General features: G+C 36.9%; 1 protein-coding gene and 1 pseudogene across 1 annotated transcript; one reads left to right on the top strand and one right to left on the bottom strand.

Annotated features, from left to right (window-relative positions):
* Positions 1-62: 62 nt before the first annotated feature.
* Positions 63-1,976, top strand: LOC130049049 (uncharacterized; annotated as a pseudogene).
* A 3,676-nt stretch (positions 1,977-5,652) lies between these two features.
* On the bottom strand, positions 5,653-9,414 carry LOC125662137 (uncharacterized). Its single transcript, XM_048894318.2, has 3 exons — positions 9,352-9,414; positions 7,321-7,403; positions 5,653-6,799 (listed from the first exon to the last, which is right to left on the bottom strand). The coding sequence occupies exons 2-3, from the start codon at positions 7,385-7,387 to the stop codon at positions 6,264-6,266; spliced, it is 603 nt and encodes a 200-aa protein (XP_048750275.2). The 5' UTR covers positions 7,388-7,403; positions 9,352-9,414; the 3' UTR covers positions 5,653-6,263.
* Positions 9,415-10,294: the final 880 nt, after the last annotated feature.

Genomic DNA, 10,294 nt, shown 5'->3' with positions numbered 1-10,294 from the left:
CTATTTTGTATTGATTGTGGGAGTTATGAGATTGATCACTGTTCGTTATCTTCACCTTGCATATGCCGGTACCTACACCTTCCATTAACAATATAGGTATACATGTTATGCAAGCCACTCGGCAAAAAATTATTGAGGGTCAGTACATTGATTTAGTCTCTCTGTTGCCACCAAAAGTTGGGGGAGGAGAAAAACTTGTCATGAACAACCTCGGGGAAATAGTCACTAGGGACTCGACACCTAAACGTATAGAGTCTATAGAAAAATGGACGGATGTCATGTTGATTTTTGCAGCAATCTACTTGCAAGCATATCCTGCTAAAACCATTGACCTCCTTTAGATAAGTACATTCAAACAGTAAGAATGAGGGATGGTAGGGGTTATAAGTGGTGGTATGAGTATGATATTCAGTACCGCCTTCGCAAGGCCAATAACCCTGGTAGCTCTTGGGGGAGGTCGACTCGGAACTTTGGCTTATGTATATGACCCCATCTCCTGTGGAAACTCATACTCTGAGTCTGAAACAAGCCCCGGCAGCCGCAGGGAAATGTTATGATTTCAACTTCAAAGGATCTTGTAGGAAATTTCCTTGTTTTTATGATCATATGTGCTTGCGATGTAATAGGCAGCATGTCATGATGCACTGTCCAGGGGTTCATCAACCGCAAGCAAATGGACACAAGTCCCTCAATAATTTTCACTTCCCGGGGAAATTTCAATTTTCGGAGTCAAATTCAACACCCACTTTCAGAGGGCAACAAAGTCAATCATTCACCTACAGGGGGCCGAATATTTCTTCGCGCCCAAGAAATCGATTTCAAAACCAACACAATTTGGGATTTAGGCAAAACGCCAATTAGAGTTTCAGTTAAAAAAATACATAGATCAATATCCAAATAGAGTAGTGGCTAACAAATTATATTTAGGATTTACCCAGGGATTTCAGTTACATTATTTGGGGCCTAGTTTACATATACAATCGGACAACTTGATATCATCATATGAACACCACCGGGTGGTTAAAGAAAACTTTGTAAGGAAAGTGATTTGGGCAGGATTGGCGGTCCATACAAAGAGTTGCCTATTTCCAATCTTCGTATTTCGCCAGTACGGGTGGTACCAATGAGGGATAATTCAGGATTGCGGCCCACAACTCATTTATCCTTCCCTGACCACTGCAGCGTTAATGCATTCATAGACCCCAATGAGACTTCGCTCCAATATACTTCATTTGATGAAGTCGTCCATATCATAGCTCGCTTTGGTAAAGAGCATCTATTGCTAAATGCGACATAAAATCAGTATTTAGACTTTTACCCATATATCCTGGGGTTTTTGATTTTTTTGGTTACAAATCTGACAATAACTATTACATTGATAATCCCATGGGATGTTCTATTTCTTGTAAAGTTTTTGAGGAATTTGCCACCTTTTTGAATTAGTTGACAATTAATCAGTGCGGCTTTGATTCGGTTGATCACTATCTCGATGATTTTATTTTTGCTGCTCAAAAGGCTCATGGGTGTAAACGTATTATGTCAGCATGTCCCGTGAACTTGGGATTCCCCTAGCAGATGACAATTCAATAGGTCCAAAACCTGCCTAACTTTTCTGAGCTTAGAGATAGACACAGTTCAAATGTTAGTTAAAATCTTAGGTCCCAAATTACTTGAACTCAAGGTCATCATTGAGGATTCCATGTTCAGGAAAAACACTACTCTAAAACACCTACAGTCATTGTTAGGAAAGTTAAACTTTTTCACGCGAGCTATCCTCCCTGGTCGTGCATTTGTGAGGCGGCTATATGATGCTACAATAGGGGTAACAAAGCTTCACCACCATATTAGTATTACAAAAGCCATGTATGGAGATCTTTGCACATGGTCAAAATTTGTTAAGAACTTTAATGGTCAAGTTTACTTCTTAGACCAGGAATGGACATCAAATGATTTGTTAGAGTTGTTTACACAGTTCAGGGGCTTTAAACGTAGGTTGTGGGGCCTATTTTCAAGGTGAATGGTGCTACCTTGGTTGGTTCCCCTTTTGGGAAGACCTATTAGGTGATATGACATTTTTAGAGCTAATACTGGTCGTATTGGCAGTCTATTTATGCGCCAATAAGCTTGCCAACAAGAAAATCATCCTTCATATAGACAACCAAGCCCTTGTAGCCATATTAAATAAGCAGTCCTCAAAATCCAAATTGGTTATGTCCCTGGTTCGACCCCTTGTTTTGAAATGCATGCAGTATAACATTTTATTCCGTGAAGAATATATTCCCACAAAACTTAACATCATTGCCGATTCTATTTCTCTCAAGCAGTGGGAACGATTTCGTCATACAGCACCGGAAGCTCTACTTAGGCCTGTTGGTTGCGGTTTGAATCTCGGTAGGGTAATATATCTTTATGGTGGCAGGGTTGCAGCGGTCTAGCTTTTGTACAGGTCGTCAATGAATTAAAATACTTAAGTAGATTTGGTCTGCAGCCAGGCGCCATTCGATTACATTACGGTGGGAACAATTTAGGCCATACATCCATAAGAAAATTGAGGTTACAGACTAAGAAACTTACAAAACTTATAAAAACAAATTTTCCCAATGCTGGGATATGGTCTTGCGTTCTACCAAACATTGAATGGAAATATTCCCACAATAGGGCCAAAATAGAGGAAGCACGCCGGCGCCTTAATTCCTTTGCAAACGCTTTAATCAAGTCGGCAGGGGGACTGTCATTTCATATCCAGATATCAAACCACAACCCTCATTTTTACACTGTGATGGGGTTCATCTATCCAAACTAGGGAATGCCATTCTATTAAACACACTACAAGGGGACCTAGAAGATATACTATGCCACAATGATGTATACTTTCCGCAGTAGTCCTTATGGGTACGGCTTAATTATAGGTAAGTACCGCTCTTCCCCCACCCCCAGTGTGGCAGAGTTTCCTGCAATTATTACCAGTACTGCCATTCAAGGTTGGAAACTTGTGGCGCTTACGAACAGCACTGTCAGAACATACGATGAAATGTGAAAAGCTGCAAGTCCTTGACCTCTGCACCTCCCAGGGTCAAGATCATGAGATATTTGACCTCAGCACCCCCAGGGTCAAGCACTCTTTGATAGAATGTGAACTTTGAACTGTGAATGTTGATATTTTTTAACTTTGAATGTTGACTTTGCAAGAGAATATGTTGATGTTGAATTTGCTTTTGATAGTGCTTTTGTTTGTTGGGGCCTGCCCTTGATCATGCTGGTGGCCCGTTTCTTTTGCGGTGTAAATACAGCCGTACCCATAAACTCCATAGTAAAGATATAAGTATTCATATATTTATTTTTTGTTCATTGACACAGTGTTCTGAGATAATACTTACATCTAATTCGCATATGAATTAGATGGTTTTATCGAAGACAGTACAATACGTAGCTATTCCCCGTTTGTCTAATGCACCGAAGTTCATTCTGATTATTTCCCCTTGCGCTAAATATAAGCGGCGGCTCTTTGTTTGCCTCTTACTTTTCCAAACTTGCAGCATCATATCAGGTCGTTGATGAAATCAAATGTTTTTTGTCTGTAAAACCCACCCCTCCCTCCACTTCATTTGCCTTTCCTGCGTCGTCTGTTAACTTCTACTTTCAGGAAAACTTCGTTTTCCATGCTGACATCATCAGCAACTTTAGCATATATTGCATTCCGGTACGGCTGTGTGCAGTGTGACGTTGGTACCTGTTTTAGCCCTTAGGAGCGGCACTGTCAGAACATATGATGAAATGTGAAAATCTACAAGTCCTTGACCTCTGCACCTCACAGGGTCAAGGTAATGAGATGTTTGACCTCTGCACCCCCAGGGTCAAGTACTCGTTGATAGGATGTGAATTTTGAACTGTGAATGTTGATATTTTGAACTTTGAATGTTGACTTTGCAAGAGAATATGTTGATGTTGAATTTGCTTTTAATGATGCTTTTGTTTGTTTGGGCCTGTCCTTGATCATGCTGGCGGCCCGTTTCTTTTGTGTTATAAATACAGCCGTACCCATAAACGCCATAATAAAGATATAAGTATTCATATATTTATTTTTTGTTCATTGACACACTGTTCTGAGATAAATATTTATATCAGCATTGAATGACTCTTTTTTTTAATTCATTGCACTGGCGCACAAGTGCTTTGAATTATTGGCAGTTGAACAGGATTCTACATGGAATGACCAAGTCTACTTCTTTGACGTATGAGTATACAGCAAAATTCGTCTGGATAGTAAATCAACTCTCCCTGAATTGTGTACCTGAACACGTTTGCTTTTAAAAGAAAATGGTAGAAATATTGTTTATGAAATAAATATTGTCTTATTACACTATTTCAAAATTAAGGATTATCTCCTTCATGCATAGCTCTGATCCTTAGACAAATTTGAATTCAGTCTTTGGCACACTGTTTTTCTGTTTAGTTCTTACAAGTTTATTGTTATTTCGGATTTCCAATATTTCGGCTTGAGCATAACTGACGAGACATTATTTGTCAAAATGCGCATCTGGTACATCAAGATTGGTACGTAAGAGTTTTGCATTACGACCTCTGGGTCGAGGCATCTGCTGGTGGACTGTTAGTCGACGAGGATCTCTTCAGCCTAGTAGCGAAGTACTTTGTATACGGATGCAATGCGAAGATAACGAACAGTGATCAATCTGTATATCTAATTGTTGTGATAAAATTTAGAAAATCATTTCAAAATTAAAGATAATCTCCCTCATGCATAGCTCTGATCCTTAGACGAGTTTGACTCCAGTCTTTGGCACTCTGTTTTTCTTTTTAGTTCTTACAAGTTTATTGTTATTTTGGATTCCCAATATTTAGGCTTGAACATCACTGAAGAAACATTATTTGTCGAAATGCGTATCGGGTTCATCAAAATTCGTACCGTATACATTTTACATACAGTTTTACTTTACCAGAACTACTCTTAAAACATTTATTCCATCAGCAGAAAACACTGTCGCATAAGTTTATTGACAGATTAATCACAAAAGAAATCGTTTGACAGGTTTGTTAAACTCTCTAGTGCATCAAAATGTTTTTCGGCATCAATGACTATTACCCGAAATTGTCAGGTGACTGGAATTTTAATAACATTATGGTCAAGTTAAAAGTACAGTTGTATCTGAACACCAATTCAAAACTTAAGACTTCTGAGATAAAGTTATATAATGATAGAGGGTATTTTGAAGATCCTTACGTGTACATCAATGCGATACGTTAGCAATGTTTTATCAATTTTACAACATTGATCGATACATTAGGCCATATAGCTTTACAGATTGATTCGTAGAAGAATATTGAAAGGATGAACGTCAGGTAGATCTGCATTGGGATAAGTAGACAATGGAAGCACGATGTGTATACAGTATACGGCGTTATTTGGAATTGTGGTTGTTCTTTTGTCTTTCACTTCTGCAAATAGTTTCACTCCGTTTTAAATTCGCCCTGTGACATATGTGTTAAAAGAGAGACAGGAAAGAAAGCGGCCTCCCCAGTCTTAAATTCGTCCAATGACAACGAAGATGAAAATAAACAGAGGCAAATATTTCTCTCTATACAGTAGTAAAATGTTAAACTGATCACTAATTATATCAATAAAATGAAGAACACTGAAACAACACACGTTTATTATTAGCAAACAATTGTCAATGTAAATATCATGAAAGAAAACACTTTAATAAAAAAAACATTTGTTGAATACTTTCAATTTTCTGATTTTGCAACTGAACTAATTACACGATAGTTCTATAAGCAATGAAGTTAATAATGTCTGTGGTGTACAATACATCGTATATATCACGGATGAGTGTGTTTTATGTTTCCATACCCATTGAATGAAAATGTTGAAATATATTAGCTTCTTATAACAAGAGGGATTGTGATATTTCACTGGTACCTACACTAGTCATGTCTATGTATGTGTGAAGCATTATCGAATGGGATACAAAAGTGAAGATAACGAACATTGATGCAAACCAACGTACAAACAAACGAAGTATTTTGTAAAAGAATGAGTGATTGTAAACAAATGAAGTGTAATATTTCCGTCAGCATTTTCAATGCTCATACAATATCATACAAAACAAGATTTCGAACAGTGAATTGCTGCAAACCATGACCTAAATAACATCAAAGCTGATTTTGATAATTGTGTCATGTGTACATATTGAAAGCGTTTAACAAATGTAGCATTTGTGCGCATGTCTTTATGCGAACCCCATTTAGAAAACAATATTAACAAATTCATCGATGTGTACTTTCACATCACTGTAAAAGCTTCTCCAGTCCTCAACCACCGACATGTAAAAATATCTTAACCAGTACAAACTTTTCTCAAAGAATGTTAATCTATTGAAATAGTTTTTGAAATATAAGGATGGAAAATCCCGCTTATCTGCAATCTTATCGATAACAAACCCTGATACTTTACAAACAGAATTTGCTATTTCAGCATTAAAACGGTCAAAGGCGTCCAAAATCTCTCTAAATAATGGGATGTATTCTTCTACCTTCTTTATGATTGACAAGACAAGCTTTCTGAAGAACTGAACAGCAAGATTCTCAGCAATTCTGGAAGAAACATGATAAAATATTTTTTCCGCCAGCGATCCTGTCATAACAACGGTTTCCGTCATTCCTAGAGCTGGAAAGAGGAGACGCTCTACGAAATGTTCCTCTCCAAGTTGAAGGGCATGCACCATTGTCTCGTTACATTTCCAACTGAAAGTACGGCTGGCTAAGTCTCTCACGACAGCGGCTGAAATAAGAACGTTGGTTGATTGTATGAATTGTTTACTGTTCCTATACTGAATTTTTCACTGATATGGAGATGCCACACGAATGCCGTTGAAGGGCTGCATAATTTAGGTCTATGTTCGGCGCTTACTGCCTTTTAGCAGGGTAGGATTTTAATCATGCCACACCTACTGTTTCACTGGGCCTCGTGTTTTGTAGTTTCATTTGAAGGACCACCCCAGTTATTCGCCTCTTGCAACAAGGAAGGGGTACGGAGGATATATTTTAACCCGTATTCCCCCAATTATATTTATGAAATAACTTTCTAGTCAACGGAAAGATTACTCGTCTACAGAAAATGGATTACAATGTTATTGAGTGAGTATATTATTTTCCCTTTCTATGTATATGCATGAACAATCAGCCTAAGATATTGAAATGTTTCAAGAGTTGAGATCAAACTCCAAATTGTTTAACTATCCTTTTAAAAAAGCAAAAAAGTTTGAAAATCCAAAATTATTGTATTTCAATATCATTACCCACCTTTAGAAATACATAACAATGATACAAGGCACAGCAGCACACAAATAAAGAAGTTGGTCGCTTTCATTTTCTTTTTCGAGTTTCTGTGAAAATATAAAGAAAGTCCAAGAAGCATTTGTTTGTATATAACTCTTTATCTATAACTGATATGTATATATATATATATATATATATATATATATATATATATATATATATATATGATTCTATCTATCGATAGCAAAATTCATTTTAGCTCACAGGGTCGACTCTCCAGAGAGCTGTTGTCAGGACTCTGGTGTCGGCGTCGGCATCACATTTTAAGGAAACAACTTTGACCTCGTCTATATCTTTTTAACCAAGGGTGACATGGTTTTGATATGTCATATATCTATGCCTCATCAAGAGAGCTCTATTTTGATACCAAGACTTTGGACTTTGGACTGTGACCCACTATTCAACCTTGACTATATCTTTTGAACCAATGGGGATAGGGCTTTGCTATTTCAGATATACATGCCTAATGAAAACAACTTTGTTTTGGTATCAACACTTTGGACTTAATGACCTTGACCGTGGATTTGACCTAATTTTTAAAACCTTGAACCTGTGCCATATCCTTTGAACCAAGGGGTATGGTTTTCATATTTCACATACAGACGTCACATGAAGATACATTTCTTTTGGTACTAGAGTTTTCACTGAGTGACCTTTACTGTAGACTTTGATCTACTTTTTTTAAATACATGGACTACATTTGTTGAACCAAGGGGGATAGGGATTTGATATTTCACACATTGACGTCTCATGAAAAGACCTTTGTTTTGGTAGAAGATAATTGCCCTCATGATCTTTACCTTGCCTTGACTTGCTTTCAAAAACTTTAACCTTGATTGTATCTTTTGAACCAAGAGTGATAGGAATTTGATGTATCAAACATAGATCCCTCATTAGAAGACATTTCTTTTGTTACCAGAAATATTGCCCTTAGATTTTGACCTATTTTTCAAAAAAATTAACCTTAGTCATATCTTTTGAACCAAAAGTATAGGGATTTGCTATTTCATATTTACATGCCTCATGACCAGGTCTTTGATATGGTTTTAAATTGTTTGACTTAGTAACCTTGATCCAGACATATGTTGTCTTCTGACATTTTTTGTTAAAACTTATTTGTCATTTCATAACAAGAAAACTTTTGAGCACAAGCTATCGTGGTGAATGACAAGCGTTTGTACATGAAAGGTGAACATAACCAACAATAATCAATATCATAACTCCTATAAGCAATACAAAATAGGGAGTTTGGCAAACACGCACCCCTGGATATTCCAGAGGTGGGATCAGGTGCCTAGGAGGATTAAGCATCTCCTGTCGACTGGTCACACCCGTCTTGAGCCCTAAATCTTTATCAGGTAAACAGAGTTATCTGTAGTCAAAATTAGTGTGTCACGAACGGTCGTCATGAAACACATTGTATGGGGATGCTCACTCCTCCTAGCCACCTGATCCCACCTGATCCCACCTCTGGTGTGTCCAGGGGTCCGTGTTTGCCCAACTATCTATTTTGTATTGCTTATAGAAGTTATGAGATTGATCACTGTTCGTTATCTTCACATTGCATTAGCAAACTAGATATTTATAACGACCATAGAATTTCCGAAATGCTGACTTTAAACGAGGCTGTTGAAACCCCTGTAATTTCCTAGTCAAAATCATATGAAGCCTTACTTTATTTAGGTATTTTTATTTTATTCAATTACGAACATAAATCCACTTTTTACCCGCGACATAATTATCGAAGAGAAGTCACGTAGTGCGAATTTTTGATTTTTTGATTTTTGATGATAATGGCTAATAATTTGCACCTCACATGTATTAAAATTTTAATCAGAGGATGCACATGACATCTGAACAACACTGTGCTGTTTTAGGTGATACTTATACAGACGGTAGACTTGTTGCATTAAAAATTGTGATTATGATTTTCACTTTTTCGTTCTATTATCTAACTAGTTGAACTTGAATTAATCACTTACATTGAGTTCTTACCTTCTACGCACTTCTTTCAGCAGACATCGGACGACGCATGTGATTCTCTCGTTCTCGTGTAGAGTAAGTGTTTATTTTTAAACGTGTAATATCGTAATAGTGAAAGACATTCCATACACATCTGAAGCATACGGAGGGTATGTATTTTTAACTTGTTAGAAAATCCAATTTTCGAACGCTAGGCAGTAGCTATAAATAGGTTTTATCTGATGCTTGATGTACCATCAGAGAATACCAATTGTTCCTTACACTGGTATGCTTTCTTTGAAAACATAAAATACACAGCCTGCATGGTTGATGTTGAATGGAATGTGTATGATATCAATTCACCGAGAATGTATAATGCGCCTACAAGTGCAACGGGCGTATACTTTATAGTTTACGTTAATCTTGTCAGAAGTGTAATCTATCTTAATTGTGAAAGTTTGAAGCATGTGTTTTTCTATACTTAGATCACGATGACGGGGAATGTATTTATAAACTTATAAGAAAAACCAATTCTTGAATGCTACCTATAAATAGCTTTTCAGCCGACGCTTATGTAACATCAGATAATACACAGTGAAGTGTGTGTGCACTGGTCTGTAAGAGAAAACATGCGTTGTTTAAAGACGTGAAATATACCCTCCGTGTGGTCGATATTGGTTGAGGTGTTTAGTTTTGACGACATTAAATGTACCCTTTGTGTGGTCGATATGTACTTTGTGTATAAGTAACGTATAGTTATATGTAATGGACTTTGCAAGAAAGAAGTATTTTTGTAGTCAGTTGGAAATAAAAACATGTGTATTGTATGGAATACCGATATCGTTAGATATATGTAAAATCCAACTGGTGGTATATATATAATATTATACGGTTAGCCTGTTACGTTTTAAACCACGTGATCTTCTTTCCTTTATCTGACAATTATCAAACTAATAACAAGGCTATGAATTCTTCT

Source organism: Ostrea edulis, chromosome 8 (assembly GCF_947568905.1).
Source record: "Ostrea edulis chromosome 8, xbOstEdul1.1, whole genome shotgun sequence".
In the NCBI taxonomy this organism is placed as follows: Eukaryota; Metazoa; Mollusca; class Bivalvia; order Ostreida; family Ostreidae; genus Ostrea; species Ostrea edulis.
This window is presented reverse-complemented; position numbering and strand designations above follow the sequence as displayed.

Bases quoted from the DNA above. Each gene is read 5' to 3' on its own strand.
- LOC125662137 (XM_048894318.2), bottom strand. From the start codon at position 7,387: ATGAAAGCGACCAACTTCTTTATTTGTGTGCTGCTGTGCCTTGTATCA. The intron at 6,800-7,320 runs GTGGGTAATGAT...TTCTTATTTCAG, and splicing joins ATTGTTATGTATTTCTAAAG to CCGCTGTCGTGAGAGACTTA.